We start from the raw sequence: 26,563 nt of genomic DNA, 5'->3' as shown, positions 1-26,563 counted from the left end.
TGCTTCGGGAGAGAGGCGTATGCGATCGACTTTAGCGGAAAGGGTTGCAAGGGCTATAAGAGCCGCGGAGATGCAGGCGAAAACCTTGACCTAAGCGGGCTCGATCTCGTTCAGAGCGGCACCCGAGATCGGGCACAAGTCGAGCACCTCCTGACTGAACGGCAGCTGCTGGATCTTCTTCGGATGAATGGCCACCACTGCCATCAGTCCCTCGGCCACATGCATGGCAATGTGGCAGTGTAGTGGCCACGTACCGGGCAGATCTGCAATGATACGCACCACGACATAACTCGACCGCGTCACCGTGATCGTGTCTCGCCTCAGCGGATTCACCAGGTTCAACCCCGTCGCATTCACCCCCTGCGGCTGACCGTTCTTGTTCAGAGCCAGCCACTGGCTCTGCGTCATATTGCCCGACCCCCGCTCCACAATATGCATGTCCGTACCGTGCAGGTGGAACGGATGGTCGAGGAAGTTGTCTTGGTTGTTGATGATAAAGTCGGCCACCCACAGGTCGTCCGGTACGACGAGTGAGGCGATGGTCGATGAGTTGATCTGCTTGCCTGCGTGCGTCAGCTCGAGGTATGGCTTGTTGACAAAATTGGTCTGCGTGACATTGTCGATGAAGAACCGACCGAGAGTCGTGCCGTTGGCAAGCTGCAGGTTGCCGAATTGCGAGTTGAAGATGCCGAGGGATCGTGGATCGTGATTAGCAGAGACGGACGTGTCGATGGCCGGAATGAGCTCAGAGTCCTTGAGATCTTGACACTGGCTGCCCATTTTGTGCTTCCAGTCGTGGGGCACTGGAGGCTTCGAACGGACGTTGCTACCGGGCAGCTTGTACTGCAGCGTCATGTTGGCGACGGGATCGAGAAGCGGATCGACAAAGGCGAAGCATGTCGTCATCATGGTGGACCGCAGCAAGAAGCTATCTCCCTCCTTGCCCTGGTTGGTTTCGACCAACACATCGTGCCTCTGCCCATTATGGATGGGAATGCGGTGCACCTTGTGAGGCTTGACGGGCGTACCATCGGCACCAATGACGTGCATCTCGTGGTTGTCAATGGAAATAATGTGCTGAGCGTGCGAGCCAACGTTGATGAATCGGAAGCGATACTTTTTGTTCGGTTCGATATCCATCGTCGGCGTCGACAGCTGTGTGCACCTGGTCGGCATACCCGGCTGCGGCGTCTTGGCACGGAACAGAGCAGCACAGTCGAACTGGCCCCTCCCATTGATGAGTCCAGACTGCGGCGACGGCGCAGCCGCACTGCCGTTGTAGCCTTGCGCCGAAAGCAGCTGGCTCACGATGTAGTCGGCAAAGTCGTGGTAGTTGTCGTTGAACAGAAACACGCGCTCGTGGTCATAGTCGCGACACTTGCGATACGGGTCTCGCTTGGAATGCACGATCAACCCGCCGTACAGACCGTCGGTGTACTGCATCTTGGAATGACTGTGGTACCAATACGATCCGTACTGACCTTGGATCTTGAAGCGATACGTGAGGTGGCCACCGGCAGGGATAGGGCATTGCGAAAAGCCGGCGATGCCGTCCATGAAGGGGGTGCTGTTCTGGAACATGCCGTGCCAGTGGATCGAGGTGCCTTGGTCGAGAAAGTTGCGGACCTTGACGACAATCGTGTCGCCTTCGTTGGCTTGGATAAGTGGACCGGGTGATTGACCGTTAATCAGGATACGCTTCTTCAGGAAACCGTCGGGAGCGGCTTTGCCGTAGGTGAGGGTCCAGTCGAAATGGCGTGTTCGGGGGGTCAAGTCGTGCTCCTTGCACTTGCCCGTCTGGCCGTGCTGGTCGGCAGAAGGGTGTGAAGAGCCATCGTGCTCATGATCGTGTTCGTGGTGACCATACTTGTGTTCGTGCTCGTGGTGAGGCTCGTAATCATGTTCGTGCCCGTGTTCGTTCTCATCATGATGACCAGGCCAGTAACCAGGGACAGGACCAAGACCATACGACTCTGGGCTCTGACCAGAACGCTCGACTCGCTGACCAACGTCGTGCATGATATTGTCGATACTGTTACCGCCGAGAATATCTGGATCCAACCAAAAATCTGAACGTGACGAGTCTGTGTCGCGTCCAACTAGGCTGGCTTTGGCATCGTCACAACCCTGAGCGTTCGAGCCTCGCGAGGCAGGGAAAGCCGAGGACTGCTTGACAGCGATCCCTATCAGAGCGAGCAAGACCCACGAGAGCCTCATGTTTCAATCTGACGAGCGACGGAGAGCTCGAAGAGGGTGGTGTCGAAGTCTGCTCTGTCGATGATGAGATAGAAAGTCTAGATGGGGGAGCGAAGGCTTACGAGGAGCAGATGAGCAAAGCGGAGTGGCGACACATCCTGGGCTGAGTCGATGGAGTATCTTATATCTTGACCTCTACGGAATGTTCGTATAGCGGACCCTGGCTGCGAAGCGAGTGATTTTTGCCGGCGCCATACAGCGCAGGTGCCGAGGTTGTTCACATCCGGGTGGGCCGACGTCGCTCATGCGTGGACCTGCACCACCACGCTGACTTTGTCTCTGTGACACAAGGGCATAGGATCAAGGCTGCGACAACTAGCACCCCACCGTCGGGCCTGCAGAAGTGCGTATCTAGTTTGCGAAGAGGCTATGCCTGATGGGTGGGGCGGTGAGGATGCCACAGCAGTGGGTTAACAGCGACGTCTCTTGCCCGGGCAGCTCTCAGGCAAAAGTGTCCATGGGCGGCGGCATTCCGCTTACCTCCTCGACCGCCAATGCCCTTTCACATCACGGGATTGAGTAAAGCAGATGAGACAGACACGGGAAAGGGGCTTTGTTGTGCAGCGAGACAGCATATCAGGTTAATCCGGCTGATCTCGTTGACAACATGTGATTCAGGGAATGCTGATACCACGGGAGCAGCTTCGACGAATATGTCGGCCACCTGCCGAAAAGGGTGTCGTGCAGCGAAAGAAGAGAGGAGCAAGGTGTTCATTCGGTCCCTCCGACACAGTCATGAGAAGTTTGATGGGCGTTCGTTTTTCAATGCCGGTAACTCACGCTCTCTGCCGCCCTACAAGCAGGGAAGACGGAGCCGATATGAGGGTGGGTGACGCCATCGTAAGGTTCATTGACCGAGGCTTCGATGCCTGTTTCCTCAGCCGTCGAGATCGGTCGCAGAGCTGGCCCAGCCAAACTGTTCGGAAAGACGCTGCAGCTGATGGTTGTACTTCCTTCAGGAAGAGGAAAGGTTTATACTGTCGGTCCACACTGCCAGTGGCTCACGATTACCCAGGCGCGTGGAATCACTCTTGTGCAGAACCTGACATCTCGTGTGTCTGGATATAATTTCGGAAGACGGGAGGAGCAGACCAGAGGCAAACAGAAATTCGCCCGTCCAAAGTGGTGGGGCTGTAAGCTTGTGTGCAGTGCGTGTCACTGAAGGTTACCTGCCGTAAGGTGATATGATAACCTGCGACCGAAATGAATCACTGTGTGAACTCGGTGTTCCGGTTCGCCGTCTTTGTCTGGAACGCTCGGAACGTAACGTCGCTTCTCCCCCCATGTATGGTCGATAGTCGAGATAGAGGGACTTCCGATGACCTTCGAGAATGGTTCCGCGGAACGTCACAAATCACAGAAAGATCATTGCGTGGAAGTGTTGTTGTTCTTGAGCGGCGTAGGACAAGGAATTGCGAGGTGGGAGTCACACGATGCGTGTTCACGCCATTCGGGGCTGCTGGAAGCTACTAGTCACAGCCGTGTTACAGTACGACAGACCCCACTTGAGCGCATTGCGCCATGCCATCCTAAATTATGAAGTTCGTACGAATAAAGTGTAGCCCTCCCCATACGTTGCACGTTGTATGGTTCAATGGCTTGGTTCCCACCCCGCCGGTGCTGGCTCCACCGTGGATTCACCTGTGCAACGCAATCAAGCTCCGTCAATGCGTTCTCGAGCCTCAAAGATTCGCCGTTGCGACTTCCTGCTGCGTATAGATTTTGAGGCATCGTCCCCGCTTTCGTTTACAGTGTGCATCCTCAAAAATCCGACACTTTTGTTGCAGACTGCTTTCCCCGGTTCGCCTTCGGTGTTGGGATCGATTTCACGGGGGCAAGGCAGTGTGGGGTCGATTTAGGAGACCAGATCTTTCCAGGTCACCGTTCGCTTTGTGTCGACACAGGATCAGGTCGGACGGAGGAAATCCGATGTAGTCGACGCATGAAAGGCAAGGCACTCACTGATGCTGCTGTGCCTGAGGAAAATCTTTATTGACGGCTTTCCCGAAAAACGAACCCTCTTTGTGGTGTGGATTCTTGCGCGATTTGAACTCAAACTTCGCTCTGGAAGCTTCATAAGAGATGATACGGAGCTCGCTTACCTGGTCGAGGAACCGCTGTTCTCAAGCGCGTCGAGCAGTTCAGTGTGATTTGCTCGTGAGGTTCCGTAAGAGTGGGGTGGAGCATGTCCTTGACCGGTCATCCGTGGAGTCCGCCCGATGCAAATGCTAACGCTCACCGTGGCTTTCATGCGACAACGTTCAAAAGATCGGATCGGCTCGGCGGAAGCCCGGCCAGCCGCGAGACGAACTCGTAAAGCGGAACGTCGTTATAAGACCGGATCTACGAACCCGCACTCCACACAAAGACAAGTTGAGCAGGCAAGAAGGAAAATGAAACTGATATATTGGTACAGGCGTGAAGGTGCGAGGTAAGATTGGAAGCGAAACTTGAAGTGCGAGCGACTTTACTGCGTTTGAGGACCGTAACCGCGCAGCATCTCTGCAAAGCCCCAAGAGGTGGGAACGCTGTATGGCTCCGAGATCTCGCATCCATCCTTGGAGACCTTGGCGACACGGAACCTGTTCAACGACCTTGCATCACGGTAGAACAGCACCTTCATACAGTTCTCGAGGATCTCCTTGGCCTCCGCTTCCGTAAGCGTGTCTTCGCGGCCCTCGACCATCTTCCTCAGCAGAGGCTGCGCAAGGTGCATGCCGAACCCGGTAGCGATGGTGCTGCTGGTGAAAGTAGTTCCGAGCAAATCGACGTAGCCGAGGAACGGAGTTCCGTCCTTCGGGTCGACACCGCCGAGCACAAACGAGTTCCATAGCGGGTTGATGTCGCTCCTTCGCTTGTACATGACTCGGGCGAGGTATGCGTAGATCTGCGTGGGTGTCAGGTGGTGTCCGTCGGCCGCCACGTCTTCCGAGGTAATGAGCTTGTTGAGCATGTGTTGGACGTACTGCCAGTCGCTCATGTCGCCGCTTGCGCCGATCAAAGTGTTTTGTCCGAACTGCGAGATTCGAGTAATGTCCATGAAGCGGGCGAGCGAACCGTACGACGCAAGCGTGTCGGTAGCCAGCATGATACCGTCCTTGTACTTGAGACCAAGCACAGACGTGCCAGTGACGATCGGCTGCGAGGTGTGCGTTGTCGGGTCGGAGGAGGACGAGGCAGCTGCCGAGCTGAACGAAGGCGTGCCCATGTTGGCGTACGCCTGGCTCGGGTTAGAAGACCACGTCTGGCCTGGATGAAAGTTGATCATCCTGAATGGTCTGTTCTGCTGACGCTGTAGGTATCGCTACTGATTGGTATGACGAGGCTGAAAGATGCTTTTGTCGAGAGCGTGACGAGAGGTGATGAGGGCGGAGCGGGATAGTGAAGGTTAGGAATTGACACTGCCAGATGTGAGGGTGGCTCAAGCGCCCGTTCTGAGCAGCTTGCGTGTTCTCAGAACGCGTTGCCAGGCTGATTTGTCGAAAGTAATGTGGAGTGATCGTCCAAAATTGAGACAGCAAGTAGCCGCACGTGACATTTGAACAAAGCTGTTGTTCTCCGAAGACGTAACAGAAGTTACAAGAAACAAAACTCAGAAGTTCGGACATCGGAGACGCATCTTCAGCTCCACAAAGTCGAAACGTCTTCTCACTTCGACTCTCTTGCATTCCTACCTTCATCCTCCTACCCCATCACCGCAAGCATGGACTTTTCATCTCGAGGAGGCAACAAGGGTGCCGGTGTCGCAGGGGCTTCCGAGAGTAATGTCGATCGACGCGACCGTCTCCGAAAACTTGCGCTCGAGACCATCGATCTAGCCAAAGATCCTTACCTTCTCAAAAACCACCTCGGCGGTCTCGAATGCAGGCTCTGCCTCACACTACACACCAATGAAGGCAGCTATCTGGCACACACACAAGGCAAGAAACACCAGACAAATCTGGCGCGTAGAGCGGCGCGAGAGGCAAAGGAGAACGCCTACGACTCGAACAAGCTCATCACCGCGTCTGCCGTCGAGACAGTGCCCAAGAAGCAGTTTGTCAAGATCGGACGTCCAGGCTACAAGGTCAGCAAGGTACGCGAACCGCTGCTAGAAGGTGGAGAAGGTGGGAGACTAGGGCTGCTGTTTCAGATCTCGCTACCAGAGATTAAAGAGGGCGTAACGCCAATGCATCGTTTCATGGGCTCGTTCGAGCAGAAAGTGGAAACGCCAGATCGCAACTATCAGTATCTCGTCGTCGCAGCTGAGCCCTACGAGACTATCGCTTTCAAGATCCAGAGCAAGGAGATCGATCGAAGAGATTCAGGTCTCGTTACCTCGTCCGCTCCAGGCTCGAGACCGAGACCGGAACCCTCCACTTGGAGCTACTTTGATCCCGACGGCAAGACTTTCTCCATCCAAGTCATGTTCAAATGACCATCAGGCTCGCAATCAAGCATCTGCTTTGCGTAATTCCCTCGCCAACCAACACATACCCTGGACACATATACTGCACGGCGATGGATTTACATCACTGTCCGACTTTCATCTTTGTATTTGTAAAGTACAACAAAAGTATACTTTCACGCAACCTCATCTTGCGGAGAAGTGTGTCTCGCACAACCTCTCTGTTCACAATCCCGCTTCTCGATACGACACGGTCTATTGAGCCCTCAAAAAAGGGTCTGCATTAGAAGCTGGCCAGCTTGGTCTGACCGAGTGACAGCCAAGAGCTGTATGCACGAACCTTGGCCTCGGAAGTCGCCATCGCTGTCGTTCCCGTTGCAGGCGCCGACATGACATTCATGGTGGATCCGCCTGCCGACATGGGCACCGCCTGGCTGAGTGAGTTGGCGGTCGGGAACGCGAGCTGGCTGACAGCATTGGCGTGCGCAACCAACACCGGGTCAATTGTTGAGTAGCGCACAAATCGATCCACCGCCGTTGGTTTTCCATCGCTGACCGCCACACCCTCCTCGTAGATCTCTATGTCCTTTTCGTCGATCAAGTGGTGGTCGGTCAGTGCTGCAATTGCAGATCTCGCTTCTTTGGCATGTGCGTTGCCACCGTCTACGATTCCGCTGATCTCGTCCGCTTCGTCGCTATCGTTTGGTCGCGCGTGTTCGTCGAGGAACTGCGTAGTGTAGAAGGCGTACTCAGATTCCTCCTCTTCCGAGATGTGCGGATTGCATGCCTTTTTAAGCGCAGCTTCAATCGCGACGTTGGACCCAGCCACTGTCGGGCCAACGGGATTGACGGTCTGCCACCGGCCAGCAAAATTGAACGTGCGCGCATCGAATCCGCTAGCAGCACTCGCTGACGATAGAGTTCCTCCAGCGCCGCCAGCGCCGTTGATGCCGCTGTCCCGATTGGAGGTTGCACCGTCTCTTCGCCTCGCATTGTCATTTTCCCCATTGCCACCCTCGGAAGAAGCTATGCTGTAACGTTTGCTTGACTTGCGCTGCCCAAAACTACCGAGACGAGGCGAGCCCCCTGGCTTGTTGATCGACATCCACCGCCTGACACCGCCGATGATAGCTTTGGAGGGTGGCAGCGCGCTCGTCGAGCTAGCTGAGGACGAGAATTGATGCCCGCTTTGAGGCGAGACTGGGCTTCGAGGATCATTCACCATGGTCGTAGAGGTTTGTGTAGTAATACTACGGGCATCGTCGAGCGACCGTCGCCCGTGATGTTGCGTGCCCCTGTATCCTGTCGAGTCAGCTCCTCCTCCTCGCGGCTTGAATGGACTTGGATACTCGACCATCCTCTCGGCCTGCATCAGATTAAACGTTGCTGAAGACAAGCTCGAGTTGGAGGCGGAGCGCGTGTGACGTGAAAGGTCCGCCGCGCTACCTATCTGTGTCGAGTACATGCTCAAGGCACCTGCCGATTGACTGTGTGGCATGTCCAGACCGCCCGAAGTGTGCGAGACGCCGCCGTGCAAGTGCGAGTACTGATGCACTGCTGTCATCTTGAACGCATGGTGACGATTCAAGTCAGTAAAGAGACTAGGACGGTAGTACTCAGCCCAGAAGCCTGCATCGGCATTGGCCATCTCCTTGAGTCTCCGTTGGCGCGCCTCTATTGACCCACGCGGTTTCAGATGCAGGGGGTCAAACCAGTGCTGATAATGCGGTCTGAAGGGCACGGCGAGTACCACCTTCGTCTGCGTCTCCGTGTTAACGATGCTCTGTTTTGCTGCTGCCGCCGTTGCAGGTACCAGTATGGTTTCTGGGAAAACGTGCGGCGAAAAGTCGGGGGCCATCGGATCCACGCCAAGGAACAGATTGATAGCGGCCTGCTTATCTGCATCTGCGAACGAATTGGCATAGTAACGCTTCATGCTCTCTAGCACATCGCGCGAGTGAGAGGTCCACTGGTTGATTTTCCTGTATGTGTCCGTTGTGTGAGCCAGAGCAGATCCTCCGTACTGCATGGCAATGGTATCACCAAGGTCATGGTACATCTCGGTCAGCATGTTGACGGCGTCTGAATCAAAGGGCAGGTAAGGGTCGTCTAGCAGGCCAAGTGCATGAAGCTGGTGCCCGAAAGCTGCTTTCCCGATGACGAATTGCGCCGCATTGGTTCTGTCTAGACAGTCAACGCAGTTGACTCTCGCAACACCTTCTTGCAGCAGGATCGTTTCTCGCCGGGCGGTAGAATCCCTTGTTCCTCCGCTCGAGTCGCTGTGAGCAGCTGGCTGAGATCGCACAGCACCAGGTTCGGGGCCAGAGTGGAAGAAGTGTGTGGTCTCCACTGTCTCTTGCGCAATGTCCTCTAGGATGAGGATGACGTCCTGTTTCTGGTCCTTGCTAGCTTTGCTCATGTCCCATGCGATGTATCGGATCTTCTTGTCAGAAGGCAAGAATTGGTTGAGGTAGCTGATGCATTCTCCGAACGCTCGAAGCAGCTTGACCTCACGCTCCTGCTTCTCTTTGCTCTTGATCAAGTTGAGCACAATGACGGGAGTGCCATAGCGGTGAAAAAGCTCGTCAAAGTGGAGCGCTGCAGCCGAATAGTATGGATCGACCAGAGAAATTTCGATCGGAGGGCGAGGCGACATGTTGGTCGAGTCTTGGGTCCAATAGACCGGGATGCTGCCTCGCATCATGACATACGACGTGTAGCGAGGTGAAGCGTCCAAGGGAAGATCGTCCAAGTCGTCGCCATTGTCCTCTTCGTTGTGATGCGTCTTGTCGATGTCCATGGGCAGAAACGGCTGTGAGAGTGGTTTCTCCCGCAATCGACTTGCTCGTATCAAGTCAGGACCGCCTCGCAATCCACCAGGGACGGAGGCCGGATGCCGATCTCTTGGCTCGAATCGCTTCCGGCCCGGGGCGAAGAATGGAGTAGTGAGCGCTTCACTGACGATCTGTTCGGTCTCGACATCGTTGGCCACGTGGCCTCGCTCATTGATCCCTCGCTTGAGGAAACGTGCGCCTGCAAAGTGTCGCGAACGACGAGCGATCAAGGTCGTGTACACCGTGCGATTGAGAACGCTCAGTTTGGCTTGATCGACAAAACCGTACACGAGCGGCAGCACCCATTCGTTGCGAGGATCCTCGTGCGGTTGCAGGTGTTCCGAAGCCGCAAAGGCAGGAAGGAGCAGGTGATGGTTCCAGATGAACTTTTCGTTGTAACCCCAGGCCGTGAGAGGCTTGTTGGACGGCGAGACGGAGCTCGCTTGCTCAAGAGGATCCCCTGGAGCCGATGTCAGATTATCTTGGAGTGTTTTGGTCAAGTCGTATGTATAGCTAAAGTAGAAGTTCTTGCTGAGGTCGACTTGCTTGAAAAGATGGAGCAAACGTGCTTCCTCTTGCTCCATGACCTTAGTACGTCCTGGAAGGGAAGTCAGAATGGACTGGTGACATACTGGTAGGATCACCGTCTCGTCGCAATGGTAAATGTAGTGGCCACCGATCAGGGCCACAACGCTGCGACGACTGATCAAAACCATGTAGTATGTGCTGGTGAATCGGATGAAGCCGACGATGCCAAAGAAGCGGCCAACTTCGTGAAGACCGCCCGTGGCACGGTTGCCCTCTCGTATCATTTCAAGGAGCTCCGACACTTGAGTACGTGAGTAGACCACACGATCGGAAGTGACATTAAGTTCCCAGTCAGCAGAGCCAGCTTTTGCTGTGGAGGCGGGGGCTTTTGTAGTTGACGGAGCTTCGGCTGCTTTTGGAGCTGATGAGCTGGCTGCAGAACTGGACTTGATGTCGTTGATCGAGGATGTAGCTGCATTCGCCTTCGGAGCTCCATTGACACTTGCAATCTTGGAAGAGGTGCCCGCGGTATTGCTTGCGGAGGCTGTTCCGGTCTCGCGTGGGATCTGTTTGGCGTCGAGCATGCGTCGATTTAATCTGCAGATCTGAGGGTCGTCGAGCGAAAGATAGCGCTGCCCACGTGCTGAGCAGTCCGTCACATCTCCTGTTGTAGTGATCTTGGAACCTTTACTGGCATCTGCTTTGGAGTCTCCAGCCTTGACTGGCAGCTGCCCAGCTGCTGGTGCCTGGGATGAGGTCGAGACTGACCCTGCAGGCTGGTTGGAAGCATTGCCATTGCCTGCGCTAGTGCTCTTATCGCGCGTCGTTTCAGCTTCCGCAGTCGATCTGGACGGCGCAGTGGTGCTAGGTGGTGTTCGGTCCACCTTGAGAATGCGAAATCTGGTCTGACTGGTGTTGTAGGCAACAAGGTAGAAGCGGGTCTTTGTCTCCCACAGAGTGAAGCGTTTGAGATCGCCAATCCGGCCAGGCTCAGCAGCTTCGGCGCGAGCAGTAGCAGCAGAAGCGGCAGAAGGACCCCATGTCGAGCCTGGTGTGAGTGTTGGAGTCGGGTTAATGAACGAGGAGGCGGCCATGCTGGGCCGTGGAGGTGGAAGCATGTTGGGTCTGGAGGCAGAGAGCGAGACAGCTGGATCTGGGATGGTGTTGGTGGTTTTGATACTTGGCGCAGCACGGGCCTCTTTAGGGGTCGACAGACTCGTCTGAGGAGCCGCGTGCGCGCCGGCAGGCGGAAGGTGGGTATCGCCGCGAACTGTAAGGTCCACGCGCGAGCCTGCGTCCTCATGAGATGGACTTCGAAAAGACGATGCGGGGGCGTCCGCGCCGTCATCTTCTCTGTTGATCGGATCAGTTGTAGGAACGACAGTTTCCTTTGCAAGGCCAGTCTTGTCGACCGCATCGATGCCCTGCGTCGAATCTTGAGCATCCGTCATCCCGAATGGCGGGTTTGGCTTTGACTCCTGCGAGTCATTGCTGAAGTTCGCGTCGGATTGTGGGCCCGGCTGGCCTTGAGCTTCGTTAGCTGACATTGGGGCGTTTGGTTGAAGGCTGTTACCTTCTTGTGTCGTTGTCAAAGCTCCATGATTCAATGCAGCTGATTCACCGGGGTGAACGGATGCTTGCTCGCTGCTGGATTGTTGAGGAGAAGAGGGAAATGTCGCAAGCTGTTTAGCTTTCGCGTGCACATGCAATCGAAACGCAATTCAGGGTCTCAGGTCGGAACGCTGCATCGGAAAAAAAGGTGGAGCATCACACGCACGCGTTCCTCCTTCGGCTGGCTTTGGTCGCGGTCATCATCCTTCACAGTCACAGTCACAAATACGCAAACAGCGGTATCTGTCAGGTGATCATGAGACCATAGGGCTACTCTGTTACGCAGCGTCTAATCACAATCCAATTTCGGCGCCGATAGCAATGTGATCCGAAGCGCAGACTCCCTTTCTCGGCACACCCGGCTGCAGCGTCTCGGTTCGATGCGTGCGAAGCAGTCGCGTCACGGTCGGATACTGTTCCGACACGGACGGATTGGCCTTGGGCAGCATGAAGATGTAGTCGAGCGTGAGAGAAAAGAGGCTGGAGAAGATGGTCCACATGGGCTCAGTGCTATCGCCCGTGTGGCAGTTGGGTGTCTCTGGCGTCCAAGCTGCGTCATCCCAGCGTTCGCGGCCTCGAGCGGAGGAGCCAAAAAAGTTGCCTTGTTCGGATGGATCCTGAACACTACCATAATGCAGGCCATATGCAGAGCCGAGGTGCGTTGCAGACGCGGCTTGCACCTGTTGAGGTGACGCTTCGGGTTGTGACGGGACAGAGCCTGGACGTGGACGTCCAACATCATGTAGCTGGAGCAGCTCGTTGACAGACAGCAAATTATCCTCTCCTGTAGCGGCACGGCAGTTTTTGAGCATGCGATCGTCTGCTTCGCCTTCCTCTTCGTCGTCCTGCTCCTCCGCTTCCTCTGCTTCCTCAGCGTCTTGCGCCCCAGCTGTTTCCTCATCCGCTTCCTGAGCCCGCTTCTGCAATCCGTCAAACACCTCGCTCATCGCCGGGACTGCCTTGTTAGCCGGAGCCTCTCGCGCCGGTTCGGTGGTACCAGGTGCAAAGCCATTCGAGACGTTGCCCTTCTCCCTCCGCTCGTCGATGCTCTTGTGAATGACACTGGAAGACGCCACTTCGTCGAAGCAATGTTGCGTCAGCTTGCGACCGGTCAAAAGGTGATAGGTTGCAGAATGCGGCTGATCGTTGAAGTCCCCCGCTAGGATACAAGGTGCGCTCTGCCATTCTTCACCTAGCTCGGCTCGAAACTCTTGCAATCTTCGCACCAAGATGCCCGATTGACGCGCTCTTTCATATGCATGCATAGGGTGCCAGAAGAGATGTGTCGTTGCCACGATAAGGCCAGGGCTGGAAGTACCAGCCTTATGAGTGCGAAGAGCGACAAACAGTCCCACGTTGCGGGTGACCCTCGAACACGCCGTCCTGACCGGTTCGGACGCGGGTGCGACACTCTCGGCATCGAGGTCGATCGTGAGCTGGCTATGAGGGCGTTCGCCGAACAAATCTTGTCTCCAGGCCACGAGCAGACCGTGCTGCTTTTGGCGGTAACCCTTTTCGTATACGTAGCTGAAACCGTCCTTCTTGAGCGTCTCGCCATGTACGTCCATGCGATCCACTTCTTGGAAGCAGCCCACATCCCAGCCATGGCCCGTGCGACTTGAGAACTCTGCGGTAAGCCCTATTGAACGATCTTTGAACTTGAGGCAATCTGAGCCAGGGAAGAGCGTCCTTCGCACCAAGCCTTGTGCCAGGATGTTCCAGCTGACGATACGGACCTTCTGCTTTGGCGGCGAGCTACTTGGCTGAGAGTCGACTCCGCCGACAGGAGCCCAGTCACGCGGAACAAAGAGAATGTTGCCGTGCTCATCAAGGTGTCCGTTGGGGATCTTGCCGTTGGCAGCGATGGCGGCGGCAAGCTCCGCCTCTTTGGCAGCCTTTTCCGCGGCTTCTTTTTCCTTCTTGGCAGCCCTCTCGCGTCGCTTTGCCTCGATCTCTTCCGGGGACGGTCGCTTGCTTTGCTTGACCTTCTTGGGAGGTTCCGGAGCGGCGGTAGTGGGTGCAACCGATTCCGTCATGGTGCGGACGTATGTTGAGAGTCGTTTCGTGACTTTTCTATCGCAGCTGGAGAACGAATGGATCACCGATGATGCCCTGCACAAGTTTCGAGCAAGCATACAGCGGCGTGATGAAGATGATAGCAGAGTTGGAAATCGGATCGGCCGTGGTCATCTACGGCCAGGGACGTGCATTTTCTTTCAGGCTCGCCCACGCCGATAGCTCAGCACGCAGCGGCAAACACAAAAACATCCGCGGAAACCGTGATTGGCTCAATTTCGCTGAGGAATTTCCTGACTGCCTGCGCCACCATCTTTTGAAAGCCTGGCCAAACATTCACAGAAGCAGCTTCTTGTTTAAGTCAACATACTGGTACTCTTGCATTCACAGACAGCTCGCCAACAGTTAATGCCGCGATCTGGCGCAGCTTAGCTTGCATCTGGAGAGGTAAGGGTGAGACTACAAGGTTCATGTAAACAGCGTAACCGTACAACACTTCAGGTCTCGGTCGGCTTCTTGATCCCCATTTCGTCCGCTGTGGGCTTCGGGAACGGAACGTGTTCTTCCAGAGCATCAACGCCTTTACTCGCCTCATGATTGTCCCCATCCTGAGCGACAAATGTACCTGCGTCCGGTAGCTTAGGATCATCTGCCTTGAGTCTGTCCGCAAGATTCGGTTCTGACCTCCTCGTAGGCGAGGCTCCAGATGGGCCCATCCCCGTCTTTCCGCCTTTTCTCCTTTCCCTCCGCCACGTGTCTGACGCCCTTCGCGCGATGCTGCCCGTCCCTTTGTTGCCTACGTCAACCGGAACGCTGTCTTCGACCCTACCACTGCGCGGGGGTGGTATGACCTCGGCCGCAAAACTGGTCTTCTTGCCGATGATCTCTTCGAGCGTCGCTTTTTGCACCACTTCGTAAAGCGAGAACAAAAACATGTGCAGAACATGGCACGACTTTTTGAAGCCATTGGCGATAACGTATGACCGGAGCTCGTTTGCAATCTCGCGCTTCTGCTCTGTCGACGTTTCGCGCCCTCGGTACTCCGCCAGTAGGCCCTTGATCTTCTCAGAGTTGACGTTGGCGGGGTACGGCACTTCGATCCCAACATACGAGGGTAGACCGATGGTAAGCGAGCGAGACCTAGAGTCGAACAGGAGCACGGGGTTGACCTTTCTCGCTCTCGTGTCGAGAAACTCTGCGACCTCCTTATTGAAGCGTTGCAGGTGCTGGAGCGTGGGGAAACTGAACGTGTTGTACAGGTACTCGGCACAGCGGATTGTGGACCAGGTGTCTTCTCCAGTGTCGGTCCTATCTGTACGAGGTAGTGTGAATCCTGGATCGGCGGGCCTCCATCTATTTCGGGTGTTGACGACAATCGATAAGTGGGAGACGTCATCATCGGAGAGCTGCTCGATCAGCGCCTTCTGGTCTGGTGCCGATGTTTCGCTGAGAAGGTATTCCAGTCGGTGAAAGTGAGAGAATTTGCCGCCGTCAACGGCCTCTCCATTAGGAAGGAAAGTCACGTTTTCCGCCGTGTTGCGGATCGTTCCACTGGAAGAAAAGGGACGGGCGGCCTGAGCCGGCGACACGAAGCGAGTTAGCGCCAGCCTGGCGGTAGGTCGCGAGAGTCCAGAAGCCACTGGCTTCGATACGAGAAGACGTCTGCTTGATCTGGGGAGCATCTTTGCGGTGGTGATTCTTGCGAGATGATTAGTTGTAGGGCGGAAAGGAGCGCTTCGGAACAAAGCCTTTGCCGAACAGTAAATGATGAAGAAAGCAAACACGGGCGTACGAGGTGGAGGGGCGACAGCTTCCTTTACGGCCGGAAGCCAATGAACGAAAAAAAGTCGTCCTGCTCGTGTGGGAAGAACTTTTTTCTTCCGAAAGAGCTTCTCCCCTTTCTTCCTTTCCTCTCTTCTACCAACCATAAACACGATACACCACCAAACAGGTGCTTTGTTTGAGCCGAGTCTTGCTTCTAGCAGGTCTCAGCCTCGTCGCATCGGTGCATCAAGTCGTATTGCGGCGCTTTACAAGGAGAAGCTCGTTTCAACAACCTGCTTGTCCAACAGTCTTCTGCTTTGAGCTTTTGCTCTTTGTTGGCTCCCCTCAAACCCTCTTCCTTCTTTTACAGAGAGACGTGCAAAGGACCGCTTTCCGATTCACCCGAATCGCCTTTTTGCAGCCTTCTCCTTCCAAGGACATGCTGTAGGGAAAGTCCCCGGACACACCTATATTCTGAAGGAACCGGGCGGGAACATGGCTAGTATACTGTTTTTCGATCTGTTCTCTCTCAACGCGTGGTAACGTACGGATCTGGCGGACTCATCGTAGACGCTTAGGCGTTCACTGGACTCTCCAAGCGAGGAGCTGTCTGCGTTTTCTTCCGAGCAGCGGTTTCGAGGCGAGTGGCAAGGGGGTCCGAGGAGTCTTGGACACGATCAGAGACCATACTAGAGGAAAGCGACCGTCGCCGTAATGGTGCGGTTTTGCATCAATGGCCATCATGCCACTCCTTGACTCCTTCCGCTAGTCCTTGGGCTCAGCTGCTTCTGAGGATGCGCGTACAAGGGCAGTTTTCTTTTTGCTCGGTCATAGTTCGGTGGTCGCCGTCTGACGCGTCTGCAATGATGGGTCTGTTGTTTCTGGAGATCGTCGAGGGAGAGAAAGATTCAGATGGTTGTCGGCATGTTTTGCCCGTCTTTTTCAAAGGTTCTCTTCGTTGTTGAGACGACTTGTGGGTGGTTTTGCACGGGCAAGGAGTACGGATCGAGGATTGGTTGGTCGTGGTGCAGGACCGGGCCTTGGGCTTTTGCCTCTTCTTGAGGTTTGGGTGGTGGAGGAGGTTGTGTAGGGCGGGATGTCCATGATGACGATGCGTCTCTCCGTTGTGGACGGAAAGGGGGTGGGAGGCGAGTACAGCGAAGATACGAGCGCTTGCCTTATTCCAAACCATCTCCGTGCTTCCGTCGCGACCCGAAACGGCATCGCAATCACGAGACATTCGCTCTATGCTAACCGTTCGCACTCTACCACATAAAAACCTAGACCGGATTCGGTTCCACACACCTTCTCCACCTTCTGGTTCCTTCGCCTCAAAACCAGCTATCTTCACTTGTCGAATCGACAACACATCCCGTCGCCCAGTTGATACACACCGGGACGATGATGCGTTCTGATCTTGTTCGTCATTTCTTGTGCTCCTCCTTGACGGGGGGTAGTGCAACCTGATAGTTATGCGGTCGCCTTTCCTCCACGGAAAGGTAACTCAACGGGGCTTACTCTTGCATCGTCTCTCTCTTCACTTTTTTATACCCCTTTCTTTGGGTTTGGGGAATTGGCTTCAACAGCCTGTAGTTTTGTCTTTTCTGTGTTTCTTGTATACCCTCGCTCACGGTCGCATCGGTCTGTGTCTCGATTCGACCGTGCACGCTATACACCCCCTCACTTGAACGAATATCTCTTATAATTGCCACTGAAATCGCTGTGCATCTACGATCTACGACGGCCTCGGTGTGGGCGGCCTAGCCTGGCTTGCACCCGCTTTGGCGCCCTGATTCTTCTGATTCTGCGCAGCCAGGGCCTGGATCGCCTGGTTCAAGATCTGCTGCTGCGGACGCGCTCCCGCAGGACTTGCCATGTTCCTCGCTTGATTGATCGGCGACTGTCCGCCGCCCGTAGCCTGCTGCTGTTGCTGCTGCTGCTGTTGTTGCTGGGCCTGCTTATACAGTTGGATCGCCAACCCGTTAATCTGCTCCGGCGACAGGTTGGACGTTGCAAGGGAGATTGCGAGTTGCTGCTGCAACGCTTGCACGGTCGCAGGCATGCCTGGCGCCGCCGCGCTGCCGGGGCTGCCGGCACCAGTGCCGTTGGTGGGTGTCGCTGGACGTGCCTGCTGCTGCTGCTGCCCTTGCTTGTTCTGTCCAGCCGCGGTGGGTACGGGTGGGGGACGCTGGCCGTTGTTGACGGGACGCACAAACTGTTGCTGTTGCTGTTGCTGCTGTGCTGTCTGTGGAGGACGCATCTGTGCCTGTGCCTGAACTTGCGCCGCTTGGCGTTGCTGCTGCTGATACAGCTGCAGAGCTGCCGCCTGTGCCTGCGCTTGCGCCTGAGCCTGCATGTGAGGAGGTCTGGGCTGATTCTGCTGCATTGCATTCTGTTGTTGCGGCTGCTGCTGCTGCTGCTGCATCAGCTGGAACTGCGCCTGCGCCTGAGCATTCGGCATACTAAAAGGCAAACCCTGAACCCCACCCGCGCCTGCCTGCGCTCCTTGCTGCGCCGCAGCAACCGCAGCCATCTGGTTCCGCAACTGCTGCTGCTGCGCCGCTGCCGTCGCTGCCGCCAACTGCGCATGGTACTGCTGCTGCTGCTGTGGTGTCAACGTCGCCAGCTGTTGCTGCGTCAACGGTCCAACGGCCGGACGCACTTGACCCAGCCCCGCCGCCTGCCCCAGTTGCTGACTCTGCTGCTGCTGCTGTCTTTGCTGCTGCTGGATCTGTGCATACAAGTTCTGCATCTGAGCCGCTTGGGACGCTTGCAATTGCGACTGAAGCTGCGCCTGGACTTGTTGCTGCTGCTGCTGTTGTTGCTGTTGTTGCGCTGGCTGCTGCTGTTGCTGCTGCTGCTGTAACTGTGGCGTCTGTTGCTGCTGTTGCTGCGGAGCGACTTGCTGATTTGGCAATTGTCCCGCCCCAGCCTTCTGCTGAACAGCCGACCCGGCCTGAGAAGCGGGTGTGCTTCCAGAAGGCAGAGTGAGATTCCCAGCTCCGTTTGAGCCTGCAGCCGTCGCTGTCACAACTGACTTGCCTGCCTGCGTCGCCGCCGCGCCGGCTGCTCCGGGAGTAGTGACAGTCCCTTGCTGCTGCGCCATTCGTTGCGCCTGCGCTTGCTGCGCTAACAGACGTTGCTGTTGCTGCTGTTGTTGCTGGTAGGCGAGCTGAGCGCGTTGCTGCTCATAGTACTGTCGCAAAGCAGCCTGGTCTCTCTCCGTCTTCAAGGCGCTCAGCGATTGTGGAGTGATGGCGGGCCCGGCTTTGATCTGCGCATGCGTCTCGTGCGTGTTGAGGTTGACCTTCTTGGTCTGCTGCGTCTGCTGCGCCTGCTTGCTGGCTTCCCGGCGCTTAGCAGACTTGCGCATGACTTCCACCAAATTGCTGCGGCGAAGCTTCCTCTTGGAACCATCGTATTTGGAACCTAGCTTTTTACTCAGCTTGTCGCGCTTGGACGAAGCATCGCCATCTTTCCCATCGCCCTTCTTACCATCCTTGTCGGTGTCGGCTGCTGTCACGGGCAGTTGAGGAGGTCCGGGCGGCGGCTTGCCCTCCGCAGCTGCCTGCTCGATGCGCTTGCATCGATCGTAGCAATCCCAAGGCTCGCGTTTGTCCGTCGTCGTGTTGAGCCGGGTCGAATTGAAAAGGTCTGCAACCAAAGGCCAGTTGTTGTGATACTGCTTGGCGAGTGTCATGAGGTAATTATCCTCGTCGGGTGTCCAGGCAAACATGGCTGCGCGCACATCCGGCTGAGCAGGTTCAGCGGGAGTCGACGAGGCGGGGCCACTGCTCTCCTTGGGAGCGCGGTTGCTCTTACGCGCAAACAGTAGCGAGCCGGGCATTGGCGGCAATCCTGCGTCAGAACCATCCGTCACGCCTCGCAGTGGATCCGATTGCTCAGCAGCTACGATCCAGTCGCTGTCAGGAAGCCACCGACCGTTGGCTCGGTTCTTGGAAGGCTCCAGTGTGCTGACCAGCAGCGGACGCGAGTCGAGAAGCTTGGTCACGTGTGTCAGACGCGGAGGTTGATTCAAGCTTCCCTCGTCCCATCGTCGGTCACTTTTGCTGCTGGAGTCAGGAACCGAAACACCCGCATACAAAGGCAGCTCCGGAAACATCTTGCTGAAAGACAGCGAGCCCGGGCTTAGCAAGTCGACAGCACTGGACAAGTCACTTACTTCGATACCAAGAAGGGCAGCGGCAGCCTCAGGATCCAGAGATTCGAGAAGTGCGGCTGGCGACACGACTGTAGTTGTCACACTGGTGGAGAAGATCGGTGCTCGAAGGGTTGCGAGCAGCTGTGGCGGCAATTCAGCGGTGAGGGTCGATTCGGCATCTTTGGGCTCGCTGCGCAAGGCATGGGCGAGCTTGTCGTCCGCGGAGTGGTCCTCTTTGGATGTTGTCGAGGCTGCTGTCGTTTCAGGTGCCACGACAAGAGTGGGCATGCGTTCGGGCTGAGCCAATGGCTCTCGGACGACTTCCACCTTGGGCGGCTTGGCGGGCTCTCCAGACACGAGTGCGGCGGTCGCGGCCTCTACATCGTCTGCATCGGCATCTGCGTCGTCGTCTTCTCCGTCGGCGTCCATTTCCTCCACGCGCGCGGTCGCTTCATCGTTGGTGGTTTCCAGTGCATTGTCCACCGCCTGAGCAACTGCTTCGTCCCCTTCCGTCTCTCCTTCCATGGTGACATCGGCACCCTGGGTCGATGTAGAGCTCTCAGTGCCGATGTTGTTTGCGGATGGGAGTGTTTCCTCGTCCTGCGCACCTGCGAAGGACGTCGCGTCTGGCATCGCCTCGTCGTGAATAGCATCTGGTGCGGTCTCGAGTGGTTGAGAGGACGGAATAGCCTCGTCTACCGACGTCTCTTGCGCCGCAGCATGCTGCTCGACGTTGTCAGAAACCGTCCTGCGACGATAAGGTCTTGGAAATGAAACGCAGAAAGCGGCTCGCTCGCTGGCTGTGCGTGCGCGATGCCAAGCGGCGACTTCGTGAGCAAGGTGGAATGCGACCGCCATCTTCCATCGGCGTTCTTCCCTGAAATCAGTTTGAAGCCACTTCATCTCTTCCAGCAGGTGGTCCCAGTGCGCTTTGCGAACGACAGGACCCTTTTGCTTCTTGGGCTGACGGAAACTCCATTCGCCTTGCGCCTTGAGCTTTTCGATGCGCGCCATGGCGCGAACAAAGCGCTGCTCGTTGAAAGCCACCTTCCAGTCGCTCGTCATCAAGCATTTGTCTGCCTTCCCCACCATCCCTGCTCCTGGAGAAGCTCTGGCTCGAACATACCATCGGTACAGATCCGCTTGACCGGACCCCGCAGGCCCAATCTTAGCAGCTGTAATGCTCGAGTAAGAATTGAAGTTGGAGTGGTTCGACAAGCTCGAAATCTTCCTGCCGCTTCGGTGGTGGATAGCACCGCCCGAAACACCTGCTCCAGTGATGCGTCGTGTCGGATCAGGCGGAAGCGGTCGCAACGAGGCGGCGTACGTCACCGAGAGAGGATTTGGTGCGAGAACCTGCAAAGTGGGATGGAGCGGAGGTGCAGTGATCGTTTCGGGTACAGAGGGTACCACCATGGGCGAGGGCGGGACGCGGAGCCCTGTCGGTTGGGTAGGGGCGTTGCGAGCGAGGCCAGGTACTGGAGAAACAGCTCTCTCAAGCGCATCGGGAGCTTTAGATGGTGATGAGACGCTCTTGTCGGACGGTTCGATTTTGATGATGGGCGTAGCTGCCGACAAGTCGATCTCGTCAGCTGCGCCTGCAGTCTGTGAGATTGCCTTCTGGGCATTGAGATCGATCGCCGCTGCTGTCGAGGAGCCACCCGTGGTGCTGGAAACGATAGGCGCGATGGGTGTGGTAGATTCAATGACAAAGCTAGGTACCTGGCCGGGCTGGAGAGGAGCTACGCGAACGCCTTGACTTTCTGCGGCCGTGATGTTGAGAGGTTTGATCTTGGCCACTCCCTCGGCAATTGCACGAGCCTGAACTGCAGCTGCAGCAAGGTTGACCGCTTGACTTCGATGCAGATTGCTCTGCTCCACCTCCTTTTTGAGATCGCGATCGCGATGGGCTTCACCGGCTGAAGGCGCTGTTGCACTAGTGGGAGTGGGCGGAGGCGCAAGTTCTACAGGGCCCGTCTTGAGCTCTTTCGATACAAGCTCGCGCAGTGCTTTTGGCTGCTCCAAAACATGGTCTTTGATGGACTTTTGGTTTTCGATAGACAAGTGATACTGATCAAGGAATGTCTTGACATGCTCCCGAGTATCATCTTCTGCTACTTGCAAGGTCTGCCCGAGCTTCCATGGACTGCCTGCAACATCTTCCCTGTCGAACGTTTCGGACATGAAGAGCAGCTCGCGCAGGGATTCACGATGGGTCCGTTCCACGTCTTTAAGCTGCTGTTGGCGTTGCTCCAGAAACGCTGTCCTGAGATCATCCAGCGTCACCATGCTTGTTGATGCAAGCGCGTTCCACTCGTTCGGGTCGAGAAGCGTAGCAGAGAGCGCGACAGTTGCAGCAGCAGCTATCGAGGCTGGATGGTTTGCCGTGACATGCTGTTGTGGTGCTGGCTGCTGCGAGATTGTCGATGCAGTCCTTTGCGGTGTTGTCGGTGTTGTCGGCTGCTGGTGCTGCTCTGATATGCTTGTTGGTGCCGGCTGTACTGAGAACGATGGATTTGATACGGGCGCCGCAGTAGCTGGCGCTGGTAGCGCCAGTGAGGGTACTGGGTCAGTGCTCATGCTGAAGACGCTCGCAGAGCCGGCGGAGGACAAGGGCCGCCCTGCTATGCTGGGACGAGCGCCGGTCGAATGCTTCTGGTAAACGTGTGACACCAATGAGGGTCACGAGCTTGCCTCGCGGTGAAAATGCCGGTGTACAGTGCTACTGGAAACGGCGCGCAGAGTGCCAGAGTGAGTGGAACCGAGATGGTGGTGGTTGAAGATCATAAATGCCGATGGCTGCAAATCCAACAAGAAACGAGGATGGGACAGTCGCAAACGCGCTTGTATCGCCCGAAAGAAATGAAGACTGAAAACAGACTCTTTCTTTTCTCCTTTTATGGTTAAGTTCGTACGTCTCGAGGAAAGCTTCGACCGCGAGTCGCGCCTCGAATCAAATGCTGAGCGACTCGACCATATGCTCAAAGTATTGAAGCTTCCTCTACGAACGCGAACATTGGAGGCAACTGCTGCTGTTGCTTGGGATATTAAGTTCATGGATTGCTGACAGAAACGATGCGAGAGTGTTCATACAGTACAGGATTCACACGAGTGCGACAGACGGTCGCGATACAAATTTTGAAATGGGGGGTGCGCGGACGAGTGTTGCGCTTCACTGGCCAGATCTTCAATCAACAGACGTAGCAGGTATGTGCATGGGCGACTCATGGTGCGGGTCTCGTCAGCATGACTCTCTCCAATCCGGTATTCTCGGCGGCACTAGCATCGCTAGCGTCGGCCGGAAAGGGAGGCTGGAAGCCTTGGTCGTGCGAGGCTCCTGGGCGTGTAGAAAGGCCCTGGCTTGCGTTCGTCGTACCGTTGACATCCACTGCTGGTGTCGACGACCACGCCTCCTCAGTCTGAGCTGGCGCGTTGCCCGCCTCTGGTGTGACATAGGCAGGGATATGTCGTCCAGCCGCGTTCTGGTTGAGTTGAACGCCTTCGTGTTCAGTGGCTGCGTGCGTCGTTTGCTGGACATAGAAAGACTGCCCTTCCACCGCGCTCGAAGGTCGGCCGTAGGCGTCGTATCCTGGACCCCCCATGGAAGGAATTTGTTGGTGCTGCTGCTGCTGCTGCGCTCGCGGATACGGGCTCGCTGGACCCGAGTGAACTCGCAAAGCCTCCAAGCCCCCTGTTTTGACCACATCTGCCGTGTCCAGTTCGCCAGCATATCCACCTTCGCCAGCCCGCGAAATGGGCCGAGACGAATAAGATGGGTCCTCGAGACGTGTTGCGGTCGGCGCATGGACGCCATCGATCACCTCTTCGATGCGTCCCGGTGCATGCGCGGCGTTGCTGCCAAAGTACGAGTGACGGCTGTCATATGACGAGCCCGTATTCGGCGGAGAGCCTGCTAGACGCGGATAGAAAGGTGGGCCGAAACTCGATTGGCTTTGCATGGACATCGCCACCAAGCCTTGACTGGTGGCCGGTGGTTGCTGCAGATTGTGCAAGAACGAGCTTGAGTGACTTGGTTGATTTGAGTCCCAGCTTCCTCGTGTCAGCCTCGAAGAAGAAAAGTGGAATGGATCTCCCTGCTCGTGCTTCATTCCTGCACAGTGCTCGGATCGAAAGTCCGTCGAGTAGCTGGCGTTACTGCGGCCAGGCTGACTGGGGACCACAGGCATCATCGATCCGGACTGAAATGGCTGCTGGAAGGAGGCATGCTGGTCGATGTGAGGTGCGTGTGAACCGCCGTTCGCGCCGCTTGCTAGCCCAACATTTTCCATGCCAAAGAATCCATCCTCTTGTTGTCGCTGGACCGCGAAGGCTCCCTGCTCTGGAGGCCAGGCCGAAGCTGCGTCTCCCTCTCCATAGCTGCGCATTCCGCCAAGGAATGGACGGCGCCCGGATGGTGAGATGGCTCCGTTGTCCGGCAGCCCGGTGCTGGAGTAGAGCTGGTGCGGCTGCATGCTATGACCGAACGGCGCGGGTTGTTGGTATGGCTCGTACCTCGAATTTGCGCGTCTTCGCGGGGCATCTGAAGATCGACGATTTCGGTAAGGCGAAGACGAGGGCGGCAAAGTTGCCGACGCGGGAAGCATTCCGTCACCACCGATCTGGTGCGGGTATCGATAGCCATGCAGCTCGACGTGGGAGGGATCGGAAGGCAGACCGGGCGAGTAGATTGACAGAGAGCGATTGGCAGCTCTTCCCAATGCATCATGCCGGGCCTCCGAGGAAGAATAGCTCTCGTTACCGCTGCTGACATGACCTGAAGCGCGCATTGCGTTATCGGTCGACTCGCCAACGTATCGAGGCGTGCCGTCAGGACCGATCTCGACGATGGGAGGGTAGCGAAAGTTGCTCTTGTTCAAAAAGATGGGAGAAATGCTGAGGGATGCGATCTCGGGCAAGCTTGAAGGAACGGCGAGTCGACTGTTGTGCACGTCGTCAATCTTGTAGTACGAGATGAGGTGCTGAGTGGAGCCTTCCACTTGAATCGAGATTGTCTTCTTGCAGAGTCCATCTCGCACAAACGGATAGCTACTGGTCAAGCTGCCGACGATCGTCCTGTCCAGGTCCGCTTCCCGCTTGACCGTCGAGGATGACGCTGCATTGTTATGCATCATGCCTACGAGCCCTGCTGCTTGCGCGTGCGTCTGTATGTGACTGGAATGCTGAGGATGCGTTTGATGGTCGAAGAAGCCATCCTGGTCAGGATAGACTGCATCGGAAGATGAAGCAACGCTATCGAGCGTGTGATAGCTGTTATGCTCCTGCTTGTAGTGAACCATCTGGCTATCCGGTTCCATCCCAGTGGGCATGAGCGTCAGAGGCACAGAACGAACAGGATTATGCAAGGCTGTGTTGCTGCTGCCAGTGTTGTTGAGAGGAACTCCAGAAAGACTGTAGTTCGAGTGCGATGTGGCCAAGGCTGGCTGATCTGGGGCTGGCTTGGGATCCTTTTTCTCCACTTCGCGATAGACGAGGAAGTTGTTCAAGATGCGACTGGGACTCCAGATCATGCCGTCGGTCCATCTCTTGATGCTGGATTCGACCTCGTCGAAAACAAAGATGGTGCCGCTTGCAATCTGCTTGCGCTCGTCATCGCGGAGACGGCGGGTGATCTTTGGTAGAATCCCTCGACGGACGGCTTCGAAGATGAGCAAAGCATCTCGCGTCGAGTGGCTGTTGAATTCGACAGAAGAGGGTGGTCAAACGCAGTAAAGGCAGAATAGGAGTCAGCAAGCGTTGCGTCGATGAAGGCAGACAAGCAACCAATGCCGAGGGAAGGTAGAGCAATGACTTACACGTAGCCTTGAAAGGTGGCACCTTGGTTAGAGCTCATCTTTCGTCTTGCTTTGCCACTGACTGGCAGCAGCGGAGGTGGGTGACTCGTGAAGGATGTAGACGAAGAGGAAGGCGCGATTCGTTTTTGTGATGCTGCCTTGATATGGAATCTGCGTCGCGATCCGTTGTTTGAAAGGACCTATAGGCGCAGTGTCCACTGAGCTTGTAGGGGCAGTCTTGTGGCAGAGGCAGGGGACTTTGTCGAAAGGAGGACCCTTTCAAGCCGTGAAGACTGCAGGCGTAGAGAAGACGAAAGTTGACAGACAGCAAGAGACAAAAGTAAAAGCGAGCCAGAGCGTTGCGATCTTCTCACACCGCCGGTCAACCGATGTAGCGAGGTCGAACGAGAACCTTGTCTAGGATAAACTCGATGGTGCACTGATCTGGGAGAGAAGCCGACGGAGCACACCTACTGGCGCCAAATGCCTTGTCGATTTGAGAGTAGACGAGGGGGAGGGAAGCAAAGAGGTGGTTCCGCCAGATGGAAGAAGGGTGCCAGAAACGAGAAGGGCGACGGCAGCGGAATGAGGCTCGGCGAGGAGTGTACCACTGGCTTGGATCTATCTCCGAAACAACTTGACGCAGCTATTCTTGCTTTGAAACCGAGTATCGCTTCCAGTGACGAGAGAAGGGCCCAAAGCAGCAGAGGCAGGTCAGGCGCACGAGTTCGCAATGCGCAAAAAACAAGTTCCGGCCTACACTTTGAGGGCAAGGGCGACGCGTCTGAAGTGCAAGCGCGTACGGACAAGGTCAAAGTTGCCGGCCGCTAACTCAAGCTCAGTCACAAGGTGATGAGACTGGTCGAAGGATTCGAGAGCTCGTGACGCAGCTCGTACAGCCGACTGCCAGCCAATGCCGGAAGCCACCTGGACAACGCCAAGGAAACGGTGCAGAGACGACTTCGGCGAGCTCGGCGTTGAACTGGACGACGAAGGAGCGCTGGCAACCTTATATTTTCCCACGCTGTTCTTGTCGGTACTCGGAGCAACGCACAATAGAAAGTACCCGCACGTCGTGCGAGGAGGTCGACGCTGGGCCCGCAAGCGTCTTCTACGTCGACGGAGATGGGCGAAAGTGACAAAGCGCGGCGGTGATCTCGGAGCAAGCTTGTCCGCACGACGCTTCGAGGCAGTGTGGCACTGTGGAGCGCTT

General features: G+C 56.2%; 8 protein-coding genes across 8 annotated transcripts; 1 reads left to right on the top strand and 7 right to left on the bottom strand.

The window, feature by feature from the left end:
- Positions 1-90: 90 nt before the first annotated feature.
- EX895_003252 (uncharacterized protein) lies at positions 91-2,019 on the bottom strand (the record flags this gene model as incomplete). Its single annotated transcript, XM_029883850.1, has 1 exon — positions 91-2,019. One exon carries the CDS (start codon positions 2,017-2,019, stop codon positions 91-93), a length of 1,929 nt encoding a protein of 642 aa, XP_029739656.1.
- A 2,704-nt stretch (positions 2,020-4,723) lies between these two features.
- On the bottom strand, positions 4,724-5,524 carry EX895_003251 (uncharacterized protein; the record flags this gene model as incomplete). The annotated part of the gene is made up of 1 exon (XM_029883849.1): positions 4,724-5,524. One exon carries the CDS (start codon positions 5,522-5,524, stop codon positions 4,724-4,726), a length of 801 nt encoding a protein of 266 aa, XP_029739655.1.
- A 435-nt stretch (positions 5,525-5,959) lies between these two features.
- Positions 5,960-6,673, top strand: EX895_003250 (uncharacterized protein; the record flags this gene model as incomplete). Its single annotated transcript, XM_029883848.1, has 1 exon — positions 5,960-6,673. The coding sequence occupies one exon, from the start codon at positions 5,960-5,962 to the stop codon at positions 6,671-6,673; it is 714 nt and encodes a 237-aa protein (XP_029739654.1).
- Positions 6,674-6,926: 253 nt separating this feature from the next.
- EX895_003249 (uncharacterized protein) lies at positions 6,927-11,552 on the bottom strand (the record flags this gene model as incomplete). The annotated part of the gene is made up of 1 exon (XM_029883847.1): positions 6,927-11,552. The coding sequence occupies one exon, from the start codon at positions 11,550-11,552 to the stop codon at positions 6,927-6,929; it is 4,626 nt and encodes a 1,541-aa protein (XP_029739653.1).
- Positions 11,553-11,909: 357 nt separating this feature from the next.
- On the bottom strand, positions 11,910-13,652 carry EX895_003248 (uncharacterized protein; the record flags this gene model as incomplete). The annotated part of the gene is made up of 1 exon (XM_029883846.1): positions 11,910-13,652. One exon carries the CDS (start codon positions 13,650-13,652, stop codon positions 11,910-11,912), a length of 1,743 nt encoding a protein of 580 aa, XP_029739652.1.
- A 477-nt stretch (positions 13,653-14,129) lies between these two features.
- Positions 14,130-15,314, bottom strand: EX895_003247 (uncharacterized protein; the record flags this gene model as incomplete). Its single annotated transcript, XM_029883845.1, has 1 exon — positions 14,130-15,314. The coding sequence occupies one exon, from the start codon at positions 15,312-15,314 to the stop codon at positions 14,130-14,132; it is 1,185 nt and encodes a 394-aa protein (XP_029739651.1).
- Positions 15,315-17,131: 1,817 nt separating this feature from the next.
- EX895_003246 (uncharacterized protein) lies at positions 17,132-22,138 on the bottom strand (the record flags this gene model as incomplete). Its single annotated transcript, XM_029883844.1, has 1 exon — positions 17,132-22,138. The coding sequence occupies one exon, from the start codon at positions 22,136-22,138 to the stop codon at positions 17,132-17,134; it is 5,007 nt and encodes a 1,668-aa protein (XP_029739650.1).
- Positions 22,139-22,782: 644 nt separating this feature from the next.
- Positions 22,783-25,409, bottom strand: EX895_003245 (uncharacterized protein; the record flags this gene model as incomplete). The annotated part of the gene is made up of 2 exons (XM_029883843.1): positions 22,783-25,249; positions 25,372-25,409. The coding sequence occupies 2 exons, from the start codon at positions 25,407-25,409 to the stop codon at positions 22,783-22,785; spliced, it is 2,505 nt and encodes an 834-aa protein (XP_029739649.1).
- Between the last annotated feature and the right edge of the window lie 1,154 nt (positions 25,410-26,563).

The sequence above is a fragment of the Sporisorium graminicola genome, chromosome SGRAM_20 (genome assembly GCF_005498985.1).
Source record: "Sporisorium graminicola strain CBS 10092 chromosome SGRAM_20, whole genome shotgun sequence".
Lineage (NCBI taxonomy): Eukaryota > Fungi > Basidiomycota > Ustilaginomycetes > Ustilaginales > Ustilaginaceae > Sporisorium > Sporisorium graminicola.
This window is presented reverse-complemented; position numbering and strand designations above follow the sequence as displayed.